The sequence below is a fragment of the Choloepus didactylus genome, chromosome 9 (assembly GCF_015220235.1).
Source record: "Choloepus didactylus isolate mChoDid1 chromosome 9, mChoDid1.pri, whole genome shotgun sequence".
NCBI lineage: Eukaryota > Metazoa > Chordata > Mammalia > Pilosa > Megalonychidae > Choloepus > Choloepus didactylus.
Window position 1 is genome coordinate 20,443,778 of NC_051315.1, and position 20,539 is coordinate 20,464,316.

The window sequence follows — 20,539 nt, forward strand, 5'->3', positions numbered from 1 at the left end:
ACCGGTGTCACCCGCCTCTGACACCGTCTCCAGTCGTTCCACCGCTCTCTCCAACAAGTCCAAGAAATAGATACACATAAAAAGCTATTGTCCATGTCCAGTAGAAATGAAATGCATTGGACCAAGTATTCACAACTTCCTTAAAATAACACAACACTTCATCACTTTAGCATCTGTATCCCTCTCTTGGTTTGCAAAGTCATAAATAACTAGAGATCAAAGACTTGACCCATCACTGCTTTTTAACATTTAAACGCAATCTTTTAAAAAGCCAATTTATTACAAACTCTTGGTAGTTTCACCTTATCAAAAGCACTTAATTCTGTTCATCTCCTACTTTGCTTTGTAGTGTTGGAGGCAAGGGGAAGAGACTGGAAGCAATTTATTAACAAGAGAATGGGCTGGTTAAAGGCTGGCCTGTGAAACAGCTTCTGAATTGCAATGTAGACAAAATCCAAAGTTTACCCTGTGTAGCAACAATTAATGTCATATGTTATAATTCTTGTCTTTATTTGCAAACTAATTCAACTCAGAGCTGATGGAAGCCCTAAGTTAAAGTTATCGCCTTTTGTGGAGTGCTGGGGGCAAGCAGAAACACATTGTATCCTATCAGTGATTCTCCCTCCCTGAAATACAATCACTTCTACCACAAAGAAAACTATAAGGACAAGGAATAAAATCCAGCTTATCTTTGAGGAGAACATTATAGAGAAAAAAAAATATTCTCTACCTCTAAAGGAGTAATTGGCTCTGCCTCAACGAAGGCTGTCATCAATGATTTGGTATGGGGATAAAAAGCTAGAACTGGGGATAGACAGTGAGTCTTCACTGTAGGTGCAAATCATGCCAGAATCTGGTCTCCTTAAGCAAAATATTTCCTGAGAATGCCTCTGAACACGTTTACCCTGAAGCCTTCTCAGGAGAACAGAGAAATGGACTGATCAAGACGCTTAAGCTCTCGGGAATGAAACTTTTTCTGAGCCACTGTCTTCTCACCTGTGAAATCAAAGTGGTGGGCCAGAGAGATTTAAGTCTCTTCTAACCTTGAAGGTGTCGAGTTCCCGAAGGCCCGTGGCCAGGCCTGGTGTTGGGAAGGAATTGGGATCACTGACAAGGGCTTCAGACATCAGAAATAGCCCATTCGTGGGCCTGAGGATTCTCGCAGTTAACAGAAGCTTATTTAAGATACCCTCACAGAAAAGATAAACTATTCAATAAATGGCACTGGATGGAAAGCCCTGTGCCGGGCACAAAGCAGATGCCTGAAAAAGGTGAATTCCTTGGCCCTGGGGCTCATTGAAATGCCTTGCTCTTGGCACAGGTTTTTATCTTAACTCAGTAAATTGGCTCAGTAACCAGTGGAGTTCTATAGCTCACAACCATGCCCTATCCCATTCCCATCTCATCCTACCCACCCCATGCTATGATTTAGGGATCTGCCAAACTTGAGGTGTCTCTTCAGATCCTTGCATAAGAGGAAAGGGGCATCTCAAATTGGGAAGTGGCAAGGATGAACCTGGAAAATATCCTAAGGGAAGGAAGCCAGCGGCCAAAGGCCACATATTGTATGATTTCACTTATATGAAATGTCCTGAATTTGCCAATACATAGGAACAGAAAGTAGGTCCGTGGTTTCCTGGAGCTCCGGAGACAGAGAGATGGGACATGACTGCTAAAGGGTACAAGGTTTCTTTTGGGAGTGCTGAAAATATTTTTGATATTATATAGTGGCAACCGTTGCACAATTCTGTGAATAAACTAAAAGCCTCTGAATTACACACTTTAAAAGAGTGAATTTTATCATGTGAATTATATCTCAATAAAGTTATTTTAAAATGACAAAAAGAAAAGAAAAATGGGGGACGTGGCATCAGAACATGACTAATGAAACCCTGGGGAAGGGGAAGGGGAAGGCACTTGAATTTCAGTCCCAGATCAGCTGAACCTGTCTGCATCCCAGCTTCACCAACTATCAAAGTGGGGAGATGACTTACACTGTGAACCTTCTAGGACAACTATGAGGATCCTATCGTAAGGAAGTGAAGGCTGAAATCAAGGGCTCCCTTGGCCTGAGGAATTAGGAAACAGTGTGCTAAGTAAGGACCTGGGTCAGCTGTGAGAGGCAGGTAAGGACAGTGGATGAAATAACTCCTGGTGAGCATTTAGGCAGGTTTTCGTTTCTTTAGGACTGACTCTTCAGGGTGGCTACCCTGACAGCATTTCTCATTCTCTTGCTGTATCCTCACTACAAAACAGGCAGCCTGCTTCTACAGTTTAGAGGGGAAGAAGCTGAGTCCGGGATTGGAGAGGTGTTAAGTAACCTGTTCGAAGTTATGACACATGGGGAGCCTTGTATGTGAGTGCTCTCTCCCCTCTACCCTTTCCATCCGACAACTGAAAAACACAGGGATTCAGGTGTTCAGTCTTTCTGCACAGTGTGTTAATAAACCTTTGCCTAATTTGGGTAGGAGAACCTAATCAGTCGATCATTCCAAAAGTATGAAGTAGGCAAGGAGAGTCAGGAGGAGTGGAGGGAGGGAAAGGGGGCTGGAGGGAAGAGGGAGAGAAAAAGAGACAGAAAGAGGGCTGTATTTAGATCTTTTCTGTTGTTGTCTCAGGAATCTTTAAGGGAAGGAGAATTCCTTTTTAAAGTTCAAAGGGAATAGTGTGCTTTGTTTTTATACTTCGTTTCATTTCCACTTGGGAAAAACCGCAGCTTTGAAGCCTCTGTTTAAACTCATTAGGAAAACCATCAATGACAGAAGCTTTCATGAAATCGTAGCAGAGGAATTAGCATTACAGGAGAGCTTAATCAATCTTTGAACATTTTGTCTATGGAGATGGGAGGTCAGCATTGGCTGCTTGTTCAGCTAGAAAGTTAAAAAAAAAGAATTCTCCACTTACTGGAGAGTCAGAGGGACTAAAGGCATTTGATATTCACCCTCCAAATACTTAATCAGAAACCAGCTACAGCTGCCACAAAGAAAGACGGATGCTTCCGAGAACTAAGTGAGCAAACTGATTAGCAAAATGTCTTGCCCCAAAGAAAAAGGTGCTCTTTTAGTGTCTTCCCCAAAAAGAGGAAGTGGTATTGACATGGGTTGCACAGAACCTTTTCCTGTGTAATTCATAACTTTATTGAAGTTGTCATGGAAACCTTTTTAGCAGGGCTGGTGTTAATATAGAAGATGTCTTTTTTGACATCTGAATCTTTTTTTTATCCCGTTGAAGTCTCCTTTGCTGAAATTAAAATACAGTGATCTTTTTTCACTTTCTTTGTAGAGCATATTTGATAGCCCATGTGATCGGTTCAAAAAGAGTTTGAGGTAAGGAAGTAAGGATGGGAGATGGGATGTCTAAAAGGGAAATAATAGAAGAGGACTCATAGAAGGTGAAAAGATATGGGAAAGATGGGGACACTAGAAGATTAACAGATATCACCGGTACCCCTAATAAAGTTGTTCCTGTAAAAAAAAAAAATATTAGAAAACATCTCCTTGCTTGCAACCTGGCACAAAATAAGCATTCTGCAATCTGAACATGTGTGAAGAAGGAGGACCAACATGTTCATTTTTGTTACAAAAAATATATATTTGCAAGTGTGTGCATCTTAAAAGAATCCAGGTTTAAAGCAATTACGCTTTAATATCGATTAAGGACTGGCCCTTCTTCCCACTGCAAGCACAAACTAGGGACTATTATTTTAAATCTTGGTGAAATTAAGCAGAACATAGACTTAACAAAACTTAAGACTATGTTTAACTTTCCATTCTTGTTTACGAAGAAAGAGTGACCAATTATTTTAGGGAAATCAAGTCTTCACTTGTTATCCCTTATTTAGCCCCTGAGGAAATAAAGCATAAAACGAATCCACCCAAGACATGGGGCCATTCCTGCCCAACTTAATGAGCACTAACTAATCCAAAAGGAAAATAGCTATTACTTATCCAGCTATAATGTGGATGCAACACGGCATGTAAATCAGTGACTCCTGTATTGCAAAACAGACAAATAGATTAATGCATGTTGCAAAAGATGGGTGAAGAGATCGATTAGGTTACTGATTCAGACCAGGAACTTTCTCTCAATGTACTGCATTTAACTTTTAAATAAGGTAATAGGAGAACCTGTAACATTTTGCTCACTGACAGAGCTATATTTTACCAAGGGAAGAAATTGGTTAGTCTATAAAAATTAAATTATGCCCCTTTCACTGTATCTAGTCGAGAGGAAAAACTCTAATTACAAGATTGCACTGTCAAACAAATGCAAATCCACATTCTTTATACTCCGGTTTAAAAATTCAGGCTGGGGGGTGGTTTCTATTCTGAAATGAAAATCGATATTTGACATATTTTGCGGTTTGCAGTGAAAAGTAGGAGCAAAGGAAATGTCATTATCAAGGGTGCTAGTAAGTGGACCCTAACTCATTAAGTACAGAGCATGGGAGACCAAGTCATTTGTTATGCGAACATTTAAATATCAATTAGTGAGGACACTGAAAGAAGCTGAACCAAACCTTCCCTTCCCCACAGCTGGTGCCTTATTACTCCAGAAATGACCAAGGGGTAAAAAGAGCAGTGGAAAATAATCTCAGCACCTAACAGGAATGTCACTCTGGGGAACAGGTGAAGGTTAATTTTAAATATACTTCCCGAATGAAAATTAAATGTACCGGCCTCAAAATTCATAAGAGCTGAGCTTGCAGACTTAATCCAGAAAGGACTTACTGAAGACCTGGGCATATTGCATTGCTGGTATTTTTGAGAAAGAGTATGCCTTTCATTACTGCTTAATGTCAGACTTGCTTGGTTCATTAAAATCTCTTAGTCCATAAAAAAACTCTGGGCTTTTCTATCCTTATGAAAAATGCCAGTCCACATAGCATTCAAACTTTAAAAATATGACTGGTTGGTTCTCATATCCTTTTAACATACACTTCTTTGCTTGTTCTCAACCGGTCCACTCAGCCTGTCAGATGAACTTAGTGGCTATTAAAATTGTCTAAATCCTCAGCACTTTGCCTGGGTCATCCCTGCCAGTGAACTTGGCAGTGTATTTTACTATATAAGGCACTTGCCTCGCAGCAAGCTTCAAGTGCTTTTTAGTAACAGTTGGCTGACGGCTTTGGATCAGCCATTCATCTTTTTTGGACCCCGTTTTCTTCCTCTATAACACTAAAAAAGCTTAGAGCAGATCTACCATCTCCCACTTTGGACATCCCTGGGGAGCGTGACAAAACACCCATGGCCAACTCCATCACCCCAGTCTCACTGAATAGGCCTCTTCAAGGTGGGGGGCAGTTATGGATTTGGACAAAACTTCCAGGGTGATTTTGATGTGTACCCTTAACCGAGAGTCACTGGGTCATTTCAGCTCTAATACTCTCAAGATTCTCAGAATATACATTATTGATGAACTTTAAAAAAAAAAATTGACCTTGATTTCTAATACCATTCATCAGTGTTACTTTCTCCAGAGTGGAGAAGGTGACCCTACAGTGGATTTAAATGCTGGCAGGATGTGGCATGAGCTTCAGAAGAGGAAGCTTCAGAAGAGGAATACCAGATTTCATACAATAGAAGGAGTAATGTCTGATGCATAAGGACACAGGACAGAGGCTACGCTTATCTATTTCTCCAATTATTATTACCACATTGAGGTCATTTACAATCAGTTTAGGGCTTACCCTCCATCCTTGCCAATAAAAGGAGAGTAACTGTCACTTAAATTCATTAGTCTCAACAATTATGCAGAGATGGAAATGGAAGTGACTTAGAAAGTTAACACCCTCCTCTCCCCCCCTTGCATTGCTCTTTCAATGCAAGCAACAAATACACTGGCTGATTCCTACTGAACTGAGGCTCCAAATGACTTGCTTCCCCAAGCACAGATCGAGACCTAACTTCCTTCCCCTCCTAACTGGCTTTTCATTTGAGTTTACCAACTTATATTTCTATTTCTTAAACTTCACAATCTCAATTCAGTGTCTCTGCCCCTTATGACCTATGGCATGGGGACAGAGGAGTCTGGCTGCGAGAGGCTCCCACCTTGATGAAACAGATAGAAAATGAGCAACCTCAGCCCAGGTGCTTAAGGATTCTCTGTGCTACAGCTACCTGGAGATAAAATGGAAGTTATAATGCTTGCCTTGCCTGTCTTACAGCATAGTTTGCAGCAGAGAATGAAGCAAGATGAAAAACAGCATTTTGAAAATGGAGTGTATGGTATTCATCTCAGATATACTTTTAGAGAGGAAGGAATGTCTCTCAGAAAAAGGATCTCTCTTCTGGCTGTAATTCTGTTCAACATTCTTTTCTCTCCTTGTCTCAACCATATTCCATGTAATAAAGCATGATCCCCATGTAAGCAACATCCTAAAAGATGCTGAAGAAGTTCCCACTGGGTCCAGGGCACATCCCATTTTGCCTGGCTCTAAACTACTGCCTGGAAGAAAGCTGCAAACGTTTGAAAGTAACCAAGTGTTCTGTGATTCTGACTAAAATCACAGCAGTCCCTCTGGAGCAAGGGCAGTAAATTTTTGCTCAGGAATGAAACACAAGTAGAAATAGCCTGTCAAAACCATCTGTATCAATCTTAGCTAAAGAATCACCACTAAATCTCCACTAACTTTGTTTTGTTCTGTTTTTTAATAGTCTGCATCCCATATAACAAAACATTGCATGCCGCTTTTCTTGGGACAAGTTACTCTTGAGAGCAATTATGTCTCAGACTTCCCAGAAGAGTAATTTTGGCAGAAAGAATCCACACTGAGTCTGATACGGGTCTATAAAGAGCAGCAACTTTAAAACCGCACACACACCACATCATACCACAATGACGAGCGACCATCTGCTCCTCAAATAACCAAGCAGCTAGCAACAAGACATTTCCAGGTCCTTCTCTGAGAAGAAACTACTTTCCCGGTGCCAGCTTTAAAACCAGAGCCCTTGCATTAATTTGCCAGTGGGTTAAGGGAATCACATGACAGTTCTAATCACTTTACACGGGTCTGTGAGCAGTTTACCAAATTAAAGAGGAGCAGGGCTTGGGTTCCTTCAATATCATTCACCACACCTGCTATTTCCCATCTTTTCAGGATCCTTAAAATGGCAAAGTCCCTGTTAACGGGTTTGACCTTGGAATTGAAGCTACAGCACCAACCATTCCCCAAAAGTCCCAGTTGCACTTTGGAGAACTTTGATTTCTGATAGATTATTTTGGGAGGGGAGTCTGGGGAGTCCACCTCAATGAGAAGACTCTGCTCCAGCAAGACCCCTTCTTCCTTTCCATAACGCCTGGGTCTTTCTAGCAGGCAGCAGGGAGCTAAGTTGGAGGGGCCTGGGAAATACATTCCCTTGAAAGATCTTGGCAATTTGTGCCTGGAATTTGATGCATTAGTTTTAAAATTAAATAAAGATCTGTAGTGTTTTTCAAAGAAATAGGGTGTGGCTCTATGGCCAAACACATTTTTCAAGCTCTGACCTGTGGGAACTTCAGCTAGCTTGGTATTTCTGGCTATCATGACACACAGGGTACTATCTAGTTGCCCAAGTCATGGCCCTTTCGTGATATATTTTCTAGCCTCCTGATCAGCTTTTAGCTAAGGAGGCAAAGGAAGTAAATAAAGAGAGAACCATTAATTTAAATGCACTTCCCTCCCCAGAGCCACTGGGGAGATGCCTTGGTAATTAACTCTAAAGAAATTAAAGTAACTTGGAACTCTCCATTTTTCCAGCACTTTACAAGTAAATCTGTGATAACCAATGTGGGTGATTTAAATCAAAGTCAGTCCCTTTTCCTGTAATTAAATGACCCCCTCTCTCTCACTCCCCAGACCAGTCTGTAGAGGAGACTGGGAGAGCTGCCCGCTTCTTACCAGCACTTTGCTCCATCACTTCTTTCTGACACATGTCTTGAACGTTCACCGTGCAATTCACAATGAATTCGGGGGAGGAACAGTCGTTGTTCAGCTGGAATTCTTCACACTGGTAACACTGGATTTGCAGCGCAAAGCCTGCGGGACAGACGCAGTCGGGTTCAGATCTGCTGCCACAGAGTCCACCCCGGAAACCTTGACCCTCTTCTGCCCCAGCTAGCCGTCGCTGCCGGCCTCTGGGATGTCTGGGGCTCCCCACTCCTGGGTTTCCGAATTAGGGCCAGATGTGGCTGAAGCCGGCAGGTGGCGGCGCGGCACCCAGGGTCCCACAGGATAAAGTGGAATTCTGCCCGCGAACCCTAGACCACTGTTCCAGAAACAACGGGCTCATCCACCACCACCGTCAGCCTTTTCCCAAGGAAGTTAAGAAGATACAACCTCGGGAGCGAGGTCTCAGAAACGTGCGTCAGCTGCAGACTATGCCAAAGGATTTGCCTAATTGCTAATTGGTTACAAATTACTTAATTACTATTTTGGCATCGTTCACCATTGCATTCGCAGACGCCTTTTTTTTTGTTTGTTTCATTTATTTATTTTTTAAAGTCACCGTTCCTGTGCAGTAGCTCCGGGGCTTTCTGCACGGCCCCCCAGGAGGCGGCACCGGACGCCAAGTGCTGCCGAGCCCCAAGTCTCCCGCGCGGGCTCCGGTGGGGGTGGCGGTAGAGGGTGGGAGGGGGTCACATGTGTGCGAGCGCGCTACCCCGGCGCTCCGCCACAGCATCCCGTTCCCCGAGGCTCCAGCTTTCGGGGCAACCGGTTGGCTAGGGTTCGCCGAGGGGGTCCCAGTTCTGCAGAGATCGGTCGGCGAACTGGAGAGAGGCAGCAAGACGTTTGCTGCTCTCATCGCGCCAGCCTGGCTGCTCTGCTCGTGTCCCCGAGCTTCTGTCTAGACCTAACTGTCCCCCGCCCAGTCCCGGCAGACGAGCTCCGGCGCGCCCCTCTCCCAGCCCCTCAACAGCTGCCCTCCGAGCGCAGCAGCGCAGCCAGGGTGCGTCCGGGCCGTGGGCTGCCCAGCGCGTGGTTCACCTGTCGGTGGCGCTGTCCTCCCCGGTCGCCAGAGACGCGCGACAACTTGGCGGGGTTCAGGGGGGCGACCCTCTTCCTCCGCGGAGCTCCGGCAGGGCTCGCCTCCCTTCCCCCAGCCCAGCCTCGTCTCCCGACGCGCGAACAGCTGCAGCTGGAGTCGGCAAATACCCAGCTCTCCTGTAGAGCGGGACTTACAGACATTCCCAGTTTAGCGCCTGCGGGCACCAGCCGCCGCCACTACCAAACTCTCGCTAGACCACCCCAGCGCAGCGCCGGGCTACGACGAGGGCGCTGGCAGGTAGATGGGGGTGCGCGCCTGGCCCGAGGGCCGGTCGCTTCGTGGTCTTACCTGGAAGCAATAACAATCCGCAAAAAGTTGCCGCGATGCCGAGGACCCACATCCTCCTGGAGCCGCTGGGCCGGGAGCGGGCAGGCGCATCAGAGGCTGAGACCACGGCGGAGGCTGCCCGGGCCACAGTGGCTGTGGCTGCCTCGGCTGCTGGGGCCCGCGCTGCTGCGGTGGAGACAACGGCCGCTGCCGAGAGGAGCCGCAGGTGCCGCCGGCGGCGCCCGCATCGCCCGCTCCCGGCCGCGGGTCGCCGCTCCACTCGCTCTGCTCCCGGGCCGAGCGCAGCGCCTCCGGAGTTGGCTGCTGAGACTGAAGGAACTACTGGCGATCCCTAGCACCCAAAAAAGTCTCGGCTCTTTTCCCTACCTCCTACTCCAGGCACCACGTGACGGCTGCTGAGTTGGGGTGGGGGTGGCGGGCGGGGAAGGCTGGGACCATCTCTCCACGTTCCCACCGCCTTCCTGCCGCCCTCCCCTCCCGCCTCCGCACGTCCCCGGGAAAGGGGCGCCCGAAGGGAGTACCGCTTTCAAAGGTTAGGAGGCTGGGGGCTGGGGGAACCGTGGGGAGAGCGCAGCAGGTGCTGCAGACACCCGCAAGACGCGGGCTGGGGGACCCGTGTTTGTGTGGCGGGGGAAGGGGGGAGCGGGGGAGGGCGTAGGGAACGCGTCCTCCGCGCTCCGGGGGTCTGAACCGCAGCTCCGCGGCGGGGACAGGCCCACCCAGCTGGGGCTGCAGCGCGGTGGGCCGCGGGAGGGGCCGCGTTCCCGGTGCGCCGGCAAAGTTGCGCACTCGCAGACTCCCTCGTGCGTCGGATGCAGCCACGCCTCCTCTTCTGCCGCGAACCCCCTGGGTTATTACTACCCGCTAGGCTTCTGCTACCCGCGGGGTGGGCGGCTGGTGTGGTGGGAACCTGCCCCGCCCGGCTCACTGGCTTCGGGCCGCCCTCCTCTGGACCTCCTCCGTTAGAGGGTACGCAGACACCGGCCCTGGTCGCCTAGCCTAGGAAGGGGCTGTCCCGGGGCTATCAGCCCTAAGCTCCCACCAGAAAGCAAATCTGGGTGAAGAAGGGCGGGGGTTGCTTTTCTCCACTCCCTTCCCTCTAAAACGCCGGGTAGCTCCATCCAGCTCTCCCCAAAGCCATGGGTTATTAGTATATTTTCCCTCGTCCTCTCCTTTTACGGCGCTACCCCAGCCAAGGGCTCCGCCTCTGGGAGTCCGGATTTGTTTTCTGTGCGTCCCCCCAACCCCCAATTCTTCTCCCTCCGCCAAGTCCTGGTGACCCACCTTGTGGGCTCCGGGGACGCCACGGCCACGTTCGCTTTCCTCGCCCGTCTTGCAGCGTGTGGCGCGGGAGCCTGCTTCCCCGCCCGGAGCGCTTAGGTGCCCCCGCCCCAATCCCACACGTCCGCACTCCTTCTCCCCAAATCCCTAGGGGACGCCCATTTCAGTGGAAATATGTTTTCTTTGCCCCTCTTCCCCCTCTTCTTCTCCCGGTCACCACTTGGGAGAAGCGCTCTCAGCCGGGGGTGTTGATCTTTTATTTCCCCATCCTGCCAGCAGAACAGGTCTGGAAATGCTTAAGGCGGACTTTCTTCTAAGTCTCCGCAGAGATCTCTTCGAATCTGCCTTAGGCGCCTTCTCGCCCCTTGTCCCCCCTCTTTCTTTCATTTCTAGTTGGTTAACCCCTCGGGGAGGCTGAAATGCTTGGACCATTACTTGCTTGTCTGCAGACTGTGATCTTACAATTGGCTAAATTACTGTCTCTGGAGCAAAAGGGCCAGTTTGTTTATTCCTTCAGGAAATTCGTCATTGGAGCACATGTGAATCATGTTTCAAATAACCAACTGGTCCAAAGAGGCTTTTGACAAATTCTTTTAAGCTGTCAGAGGGTGCAATTGTGATATAACTTTTATTCAGAAATGAAACAAAAGAATTTTTTTAAAAGTCTGAAAGACAATGAAACGTTACATAATTTTCATTTAAGACAACAAAATCCAAATATAACAATTGCACAAATTAACCAAATAACACTGATCGTACAATACTCTTTAAAGAAACAAGTGTGTGCTAAAGTAACCATATAGATCCTAAAAATATTTATTATGCCTAGTTTACAAGTTGCTGTACAAAAGCAATTATAAATAGTTCACATCTAGAAAAAATACACAAAACCTTTGAAATAGAATTTATCCTTACACATAAGCAGTCTTTGTAGAAAAAAGGATTTTAAAAAGTAAGAATTTTTCATAGCACCAACCATTTTTTAAAAAAGTGAATATTGCAAATAGGAATTTGCTTTTATTTCTAGATTGCCTAGATTTGAATAAAAAGCAGGAAGATAAAAATGAAAAAATAATATTCAGAATTATAGAGAAACACTTAGTAGAAGAGGATGTAAGAAAATGTTTGGAGGGAAAACCTGCTCCTGGAAATACAGTAAGGTCATTTCTGATACACATCCCTTCCTCTCAGTGTCACACTTCAGTACCCCTTTCATTTTTCCATAGAAGCAGAATTACACTTATTACTAGAACCTGAATCTCTCTGGCAACAATTTTGAAATTGCACTAGAATTAGAATTTATATCAAATCAAGACTGTGAGATGGAGATTGTGGTGATTTCTGTGGTTTTTCGGCAGGCCGTATTTTAGGTTAGGACAATGAACTTAAAACTTTAGTGGAACTTTTTAAAAAATATATTATCAACTTCTTAGACTTAGTACATCATTTCAAGAGCATGGCAGTGAGTCAATTTATTGCTGTCATTTTCTTTTAACTACAAATATAATCTCTTTTTCCAAAACATTTACAACTTCTGTACAAGTATTCAAAAAAAGTGCAAAATTAAGACTTTTCCGTGTCATGGGTGTGTTTGCTTTTAATCTTCAAGAAACACAACAAATGGAGTGTATCTTTATTGCTGTGACAATGCGCTCTAGTGGGTGGCCTACCATGAATCTGAAAAGGTAGGCTCTGGTGTTTATTAGATAGAATATTGTTGCTGCTCCACCCCAGTTTCTTAAGTGCTCCCTTTCCAGCTCAGTAAGAAAAAAAAGTCCTTTATACATCATTTGAACCCTGACTTGCACAGGAAGAGAAGCTATCATATAAAGAATCACTCAAAGATTCCAAATTGTCTACCCCATGCCTATCTGAGTTACTCAAAGATGCTTCTTCATTTTTTTCTTTTTGTTCTTTTTGTCCTTCAACCTTGTTCAGAGAGTCCTCTTGTTCTAATAAAATCACGGTATTGCTGTTAAATTTATTGAATGACTCCGGGGAAATTTTAGATAATCTATTCTCAGGATCTTCTTTTGTTTCTTCAACTTGTTTCAATTTCTGCAATAAAAAAGAGGAAAATATTAGAAACATATTTCTTTGGAAAATCAAGTTATTCCATCCAATATTCAATTACTGTCTGTATAAAGTACAGTTTAAAGGGATAGAGAGAACCTACAAGTCTTTAACTATCTTCTAGTATAATTAAATGTAATAATAAAGCCAATTTTAGGCATAAATCAAGATTTTAATCATTTTACTGAGATAAATAGGTTCCAATTTGCAAATCAGTTAAGTGCCACTTAATTTCATTTTAAATGGATCCATTTGAAATCTGTTCAGGTAAAGAGCCTTATTTTTCTTAATCAAAGTTTCAAACTCCTCTCTTCACTTACTAAGTATTAGTTGTGCTATTTCTAAATATGGATAGGGATTGAATTTCAGCCTAAAGTTAGGGTTATACGGAAAAAAAGCATAAAACCCCTTAACATGCCATAAAATTAAAGTACATGTTAAAGTTGTCAGAAGCACTGTAATATTTGCATTTTGTCCCTTTACATGATTTAAGATGTCTGTAAGAGCTCTAGATCTGTGGATGTATGTTCCAGAAGGCCCAAGGACTTAAAAATTGTATAAGGGGTTTACACTTTAGTAACCACCTCCCCTCCAGGAGGTTCTAGTAATACCGATTTAAACGGGTATTTACAAGATGTTATCGGTCCCCTTTATGACTGCATAAAACATTGCAGCCATATCCAACAATTATTTTAGGTAAATCCTCTAAGCACAAATGTGTGCAGTTGTTCAAACGGGTCCTAAGATCTGGTCTCTGATGAGAAGAGAGGGAGACAGATGTACAAAACAATGAGAATCATGGAGGTGTTAAAGCCACTAAGACATTTTTCATTTTCTTTTCTTCCTACAGGTAAAACTCCCATCCTAACACAAGGAAGAAGTAAGCACAGACAGGGACTTAGAGATGGTAATAACAGCTGCCCTTCATTAAGTGTTCATATGTAAAAGACACAGCATATTTTATCTTAACCCTTTTCACAGACTTGCAAGTTACACATTCCCATCTTAAAAATGAGGAAAGCAAAGTTCAGAGAGATGGTTACTTGCCCAAGGTTGCCCAGCACATGGCAGAGAATAGGACTTGAATCCTCCTCTGGCTGCCTTCCTTGCCTTTGTTCTTTCCAGTAAACCATGCTCTTATGTAATAAAGGACAAGTGTCCTTTATGTGTTTTTTTTTTTTCCCCCATTTTGCTACCCAAATATTCTGTGTAAATAACCTGCCAAATCATCTCTACTACTGTCCAAGCCTCTATCATACGAAACCCTCTCTCCCCCACATCGTTACTATGGCTGCACAAAGGTGAAATGAGGAAATTGTGTTTTGATCAAGGGAAAAACAGTCATAGCCAAAGCCTCTGGATTCTCACATACTACATTTTTAATAGAAATAGAAAATAAAGAGATACGGAAGTGATGGTTTCAGTCTCCCAAGAGTAGGCTCAGGCAGGGTTTCTCTGTCTGCTATGGGAAATGGCGTGGTCTGTGGGACTATTTGTAAGTCATCCTTGGGCTGATGCTTATTTCATTAGACTATGAACGTATGGGAGCATTACTCACTGAACTAATTTTCAATTTCTAATGGCTGTCTTGAAACCAGAGGCAGGCCGAGGACTGGATTACTAACTGATTACAGAAAAGTGGCTCCATAACTAGGAATGATGCCACACAAGAGCCCCCTTTTTATGCTGTGCCAGTGTTCTTTAAAGAATTACAGAGCACAATATTAAAAATACACAAAGAGAGTAGGAAATGCTTTGATTATAATAAATGTAGGTCAATAAAGGGTATCCAATGCAATTTTCTCCTCCACTGAATGTTCTCTCCCCTTTTCTTCAATTCAGAACCACATACATTTCTCTTGCCTCTTTCTGATCTGCATTGGTCTCAAATTCATTCAACAAACACTTGTTAAAGAAGTTGACATGGGGCAAGTGGAGGGATTCGCTGCTGAGGACGTATAAATGAATAAAATCATGTGCTCTCCAGGTGTTGGAGGCAGATCTGAGCGTGCAGCTCAGCTTAGCCCCTGCACTGGTGTTGAGTCCATTGACCTTTTCCATATGTAAAAAGGTGATGACACACATCTTTCTTTCAGGATTGAGTCAAGTATTAGAAAGAAAGCATCTCAGGTCCCTGACACATAGTAGTAGGCACTCAATATATGGTAGATAACAACAAGACAGGATCCTTACTCTAGAACAGTAGTTCTCAAAGTGTGGTCCCCAGGCAAGCATCATAAGCATCAGAATCATGGGGAAGCTTCTTAGAATGCAAATTTTGGACCCCACCAATACCTGCTACATCAGAAACTCTGGGTCCCAGCAATCTGTGTTTTAACAAGCTTGCCAGGTGATTCTGTTACATATGAAATTTGAGGATCACTGGTCTAGAACTTACAGTCTTAGAGGGAAGACACAGGTGAAAAGTGTAATTCAGTGTGTTAAGTCGTAAATGAGGGAAGAGTTAATTACCATTAAAACACCCCATCTGTGGGACACAAGTAGCATATCATGTTTTCTAAATGTTTCATGCTTGGCGATTTGTTTCTTCGATTAATTATAATGAGGGCCTACTGTGTCCAAGGTGATGGTGGACATGAAGGAAAGGCCCAGTGTAAGAACAATCACATGGCTTTTTCAGTCTTTTTTTTGTCACAGTTTTGACCAGGCAGTGAGTGCAAAAATACTTGTTGACTATAAGGAAAACATTGGTGCAAGTGTGACCAAAAGAGCCAACTGGCATTCAGCCTCGGGGCTGGGGACAATAGGGAGTGGTGAGGACTGTGGTGAGCTTGAAACATGAGCTTTGTCTGAAGGGAGCAGCAGTGACTTAGCTCCAGCTTATTGCTGTTGATTAGAATCTTGGGTTCAGATCTTTTGATTTTTAAGGTGAGGCCATAAATCTGGATCAATATTTGCTTATATTTAAAATCCCCTGATTTTTAATTATTGGCTCACATTGAAACAAAACAGCCCCAAACAAACACACACCACTCTGTAGGTCAAATCACAATCTTTGCACTGAGTTTCTGAGCTAGGAATCATGTTCTACACTTCTTTTTCATGTCACCCATCACCCCCCACCAGCTTTCCCCCCAAAGGCATAGCCCAATGCTAAATCATCAGTAGATACTTGGTGGGTACTTGGTGATGTATAAAACTTCCTCTAGCATCCTAAGAGCCTCAAATGTTGGCTCCAACTTCTCCAGTGGTCCTGTTAGCTAAGAATAAAAGTAGGTGACTTCCCTGCTTCCATGTTGGAGCTTACTGAAGCAACCAGCCTCAACACTGTAATGTCAGATTTCAGGTACTTCTAAACTTTTGAAGTCACATAATATTTACATTTAAAATAGAAGGAGGGATTGAGGTCAAAAAGTAATGTGCTAACGATATGTAAGGCAAATTGTAACAAAACAGTCCCAAGTTGTTTGTGGCAAATGTAGGTGGAGGTGCTTTGCAAACTAATCATGGTAATAACAGTTAACATTCAATTGAATGCCTGTTCTCTGCTTAAGCACTTTGCATTGATCCTCACGCCATTTCTATAGGAAAGATACCCTTAGTAGCTCCATTTGTAGTCGTATGATGTAGAGCTGGGTTCTGGATGCAGGCTATCTGCCTGCAGAGCACAAGCTCTCAACCTCTATTCTGGAAAAGTACTCTACAAATATTAGTATTATCTCTAAGGAGGACATCTGAAATAAGTATTATAAAATAATAGTAATGATAATAAATCCAGTAAAGATTAGTGTTGGATGAGAATGTGTAGGTTCCATAAAACATCTCCATTTCCACTGTGTGTTGTGCTTCAACTGAATTATGATACAGTTGATATAATACATTTGTCACCCATAGGTGGCAACAGTTGTACAGTTCACTTTTTGGTGGGGCTTTTTATTGCACTTGGGAACAAATGTAGGGCTAAACAGGGAAGGCAAGAGTATGTTTTCAAGTTGAAAATAAATAGTTTTGCATATTCTCTGTCTTTAATGTAACCACGGCATTATTAGTGATAATTCAAGCAAGAAGTGGATAGTGACAAATTTTTCAGAAATCTCTTGAGAATTACACCTTACCTAATTTAATTCCTTGCATTTAGTCAATCAATCAGTCAAACCAATCTACTATGTGAGCTTTATGCAAGAAATCCATGTGGTCTTGATTCTCAGAGTGAGTTCATAGAGGAGGGTTTCTCAAAATGAGAACTTTGAAGCAAACAGGATTAAGATATACAGTAAGAAAGAGGGAGGGCATTCCAGGGAAATTTCCATTTAATATGCCCCAGTTTGTCCATAGACCACTCTGTAGTCTAGTTCAGCACCTGCAGTTGCCCAATTTGTCTCTCCCTGGCCCTTTTAAATTCAGTAGCAAACAGAATTACTGTAAAGACAGAAACACAGAGATAGAGACCTGTCTGCTCCAAGCGATACCTGAGCTATAAATGGCTTTTAATTTCCAAAGAGCGTTCCCATCTGTTATCTCAGTTCACTCTTAACCTTGTGAGGGAGGCTGGAGCCTGCTGTGCTTCACATGGTACATTCATGGAGAGATTAAGTGGTTCACCCAAATTCAAATAGGTATTAACGGTGAAATTAGACCTGGAAACTTGGCTTCCTGATTTTCAACAAAGAAATGCTTGCCTTTTTTTTTTTTTTTTTTAAGTCACTAATAATCATGAAGTAGAGATTCTTCCTAGAGCACTATCCTTAATACTAGGAAGCAAAAATAGAAGAAGATATGGGCCCTTGCCTTAAGGATGATGGGGAAAACGTATAAGGAGATACAGGAAAACTCAGGTGACTAGCCACAAAAAATATATACCTGATGATAGCCACATGTTATTCATGTACAGAGACTGCTGTCTGTAGTAGGGGATAAAAAAAAAGGAAATTCACAAAATAGCACAATCAATTACTGTTCTATGAAGAAGGCTACTCTTTCATGATTTCAAATCAGTTTGTATCCCTTGATTACATCTTGACAATATTGGCTAATACATGTACTGTAAAATGTCAGGAAGAGATTGAACTCTACTTGTGCAATTCAAATGCAGCATCATTCCTCAGCTGGACACTAACAACTGCAATGGAGGCTGGCGCTCTTAGTACATTAAAGAGTAACTTTATCAACACCATTTCTTATTTCTCTATTGCTGTGGAGATTTGCCAATCAGTTCGAGAACACACATGGTAGGACAATAATAGCTACATTTATGAAGTATTATACTATGTGCCAGGTCCTGGGTTGAGTGTTTTGCATGAATGGTATCATTTAATCCTTACAGCCCTATTATCGTCCCATTATACCAATGGGAAAGCACAAGGTAGATAGGTCTAAATATTTGTGTACGTGCACGTGGCGAATAAGGTAGGGAATCCAGATTGGAGGGGAAGCAGACTAACTAAAAATTTTGGGATCTTAATCGCTATGCACTAGACCAGATATTTGGACACCTGCATTCAATTCCTGGCATTGTGCTAAATAGCTCTGAACCTTAGTTTCTTTACATTAAAGTTTTTAGACTCTTTCAGCTCTGTGAAGCTCTGTGACTCCAAAATTCTTAATTGGGTATCTTCTGTGCATCTATTATTAGAATTTGAGGTGGAACAATAAATAACCCTAACATCCATATTCTCTACCTTAATTCAGATTAAGAAAAATAAGATCAAAGAAAAAGGCAGATGCTGTTTTAGTTTCCTAGGCTGCTTAAGCAAATACCATGATATGGGTTGGGTTAAATAGTGAGAATTTATTTGCTCATGGTTTGAGTCTGGGAGAAAGTCCAAATACAGGCACCATGAAGGCAGTGCTTTCTTCCCAAAGACGGTGGCATTCAGCGCTGGCTGCTGGTGACCCTTGGTCCTTAACTTGTCACATGGCAAGGCACATGATGGCATCTTCTGATCTTTCCCTTCTTTTCTAGGCTCCGTTGATGTTCAGCTTCTTGTTTCCTGTGGCATCTTCTCTCTCCGTCTGAATTTCATTCTCTTATAAAGGACCCCAGTAATAGGATTCAGACCCAGTTTGGGCACACATGTAACCTCATCAAAAGGTCCTACTTACAATGAGTTTATGCCCACAGGAATGGATTAGGTTTTAGAACATGTTTTTTTTCTGGGGTCCATAACAGCTTCAAACCATCACAGAGGCCAGTATATCAGCTCTATTATTGAGAAAGCTTATACTGGAGAATGACATTTCTATCTGCCAAGAAGTGGTGTTCTTAACACTGGTCCTCAGAAATAGGGAGGTGCCACCTTACCACCCAGCCTCTGGCATCCCTGGACTGGGAGGACAAGGCTCTCCTCACAGAACCTCCGTCATGGAGGAGCAGAACAGAAGGTGTGATTCTGACAGGCAGACCGACACCACGGAGAACGTGCTAAGAGCAAGAGGTTGAAACGTTCCCAGTTCTCCTCCCAAACAAATGTAACTAATTAACTAATTTACTGCTCTTTCCCCATGAAGAAGTGAATGAGAGGGGCCAAGAAAGGCCAGGGAGCGTTATCCTAAGGAGCTCCCTCCCACTGAGAGAAATACCGCAACTGGGAAGAAGAGTTACCACCTACCACCGCTCCCCCAGCCACCACACATCACCTCTCGCTACATGCAGGTTTCAACTAAGCAGTCACTTGTGCATCAGGGCGAAGAAGATGCTGGAAAATTCAGACACTGTAGTACGTTGGGCTGGGCAGAGAAGACTCTCCAGGGGTGAAGAAATAGGAGGGATGAGATTCAATAGATGAAAAGATGAGAGGAGCTTCCATTTGGAAGCAGATAGGCCAAATGGAGGAGACGGTCTGCTTACTCCAGGGCTTTGGGTCAAAGCTGAAGGTGTGATTTACCCCAGTCCCTTTCCTGTTGAGCAAATCATGGGCACTGGGACGATGGACTCAGGGAAGAGTTATGTGTTACGCTCAAGTGTTTTAGGAATGGAGAGGAAGTATTTATATCCAGGGTCTCTCGGCTGAAGGTGTGCTCACATCTCAAAGTCTATGTTAAGCGATGTTTGCTGGGGGCAGGTCAACCTTGAGGGAAAAGATGCAGCTGAAAGTCATTTCTCTTTTCTCAGAGGCATCAGTTAATCTCTTCCTTAATGCCACCCTTTACTGCATTCTTGGCGCAGCTACTTTCTGGGTGAGACATAAAAATAGATAGAATGGCCTTTGGTGAACACTCGAGACTCCGCCACGCTGTTCTCAAGAGTTGTGGTGTTAACCCTCTTAACCTGGTCAAATTCCAACTCAGATAATTACTTTCTCCCGGTGCTCAATTCCCTCTATTACTCAGCTGGACCCATTACTCTTCAATTGCCCTTCTGAAAAATTAATGTGAGGCATTGGTAATAGAGAACCACGCTCTCCATTCAACCCCGTGTAGGGCGGTGTGATTCGGCTCTTGAGGGCACTCTTTGTTCCCTGACTGGGGTCCTGGAGATTCTTCAGTATCTCCAGGGCAAACTGGTTTTATTAGATGAAACAGTAATTTTCAGCTAAGCTGTTCTTTTATGATGATTATTAACTACATTGCCGTCCTTTACCATGATCAATGACTTTCAATGACCTCTGCTGGAACCCCTGAACCCAGAGGAAAAAAAATAGAAAGCTTACTTTGTGAGAAAAATAGGCAGAAGAAAGGTCAGTAGGAAGCTTAGGGTTGCTGGAAAATAATCCACCTCACGGAAAGGAAAAGAATGCATTGCAAAGATTGGTCATAAATGACATTTAAAGATTAGATTAAAAAGAAAGAAGGAAAGAGAAATCATTTTATCAAAGAGATGGGAAATGTGTCCCTATATGGAAAATGGGGGCAGATGTGGGGCCAAGTACTTTGGTAGGAAGAGAAGAAAGACACACAAAGAAAACTGCAAA

At 43.6% G+C, this 20,539-nt stretch overlaps 2 protein-coding genes across 11 annotated transcripts in view; both read right to left on the reverse strand.

The window, feature by feature from the left end:
• The window catches only part of LYPD1 (LY6/PLAUR domain containing 1), a 96,058-nt gene extending 86,447 nt beyond the window's left edge, over positions 1-9,611 (reverse strand). Inside the window, exons 1-2 of the mRNA XM_037850409.1 lie at positions 9,315-9,611; positions 7,880-8,017 (exon numbers count right to left, since the gene is read on the reverse strand). Of these exons, the coding sequence (XP_037706337.1) occupies positions 7,880-8,017; positions 9,315-9,366 (190 nt within the window). The 5' untranslated portion in view covers positions 9,367-9,611. The remainder of the gene's footprint in view (positions 1-7,879; positions 8,018-9,314) is intronic.
• Positions 9,612-11,283: 1,672 nt separating this feature from the next.
• NCKAP5 (NCK associated protein 5) overlaps positions 11,284-20,539 on the reverse strand; it is a 1,340,286-nt gene continuing 1,331,030 nt past the window's right edge. For 8 of the 10 annotated variants that reach the window (XM_037850400.1, XM_037850401.1, XM_037850406.1 and 5 more), the window contains one exon: positions 11,284-12,653. In XM_037850400.1, the coding sequence (XP_037706328.1) occupies positions 12,375-12,653 (279 nt within the window). In that variant the 3' untranslated portion in view covers positions 11,284-12,374. The remainder of the gene's footprint in view (positions 12,654-20,539) is intronic. The other 2 variants (XR_005218940.1, XR_005218939.1) reach the window with 2 other exon arrangements.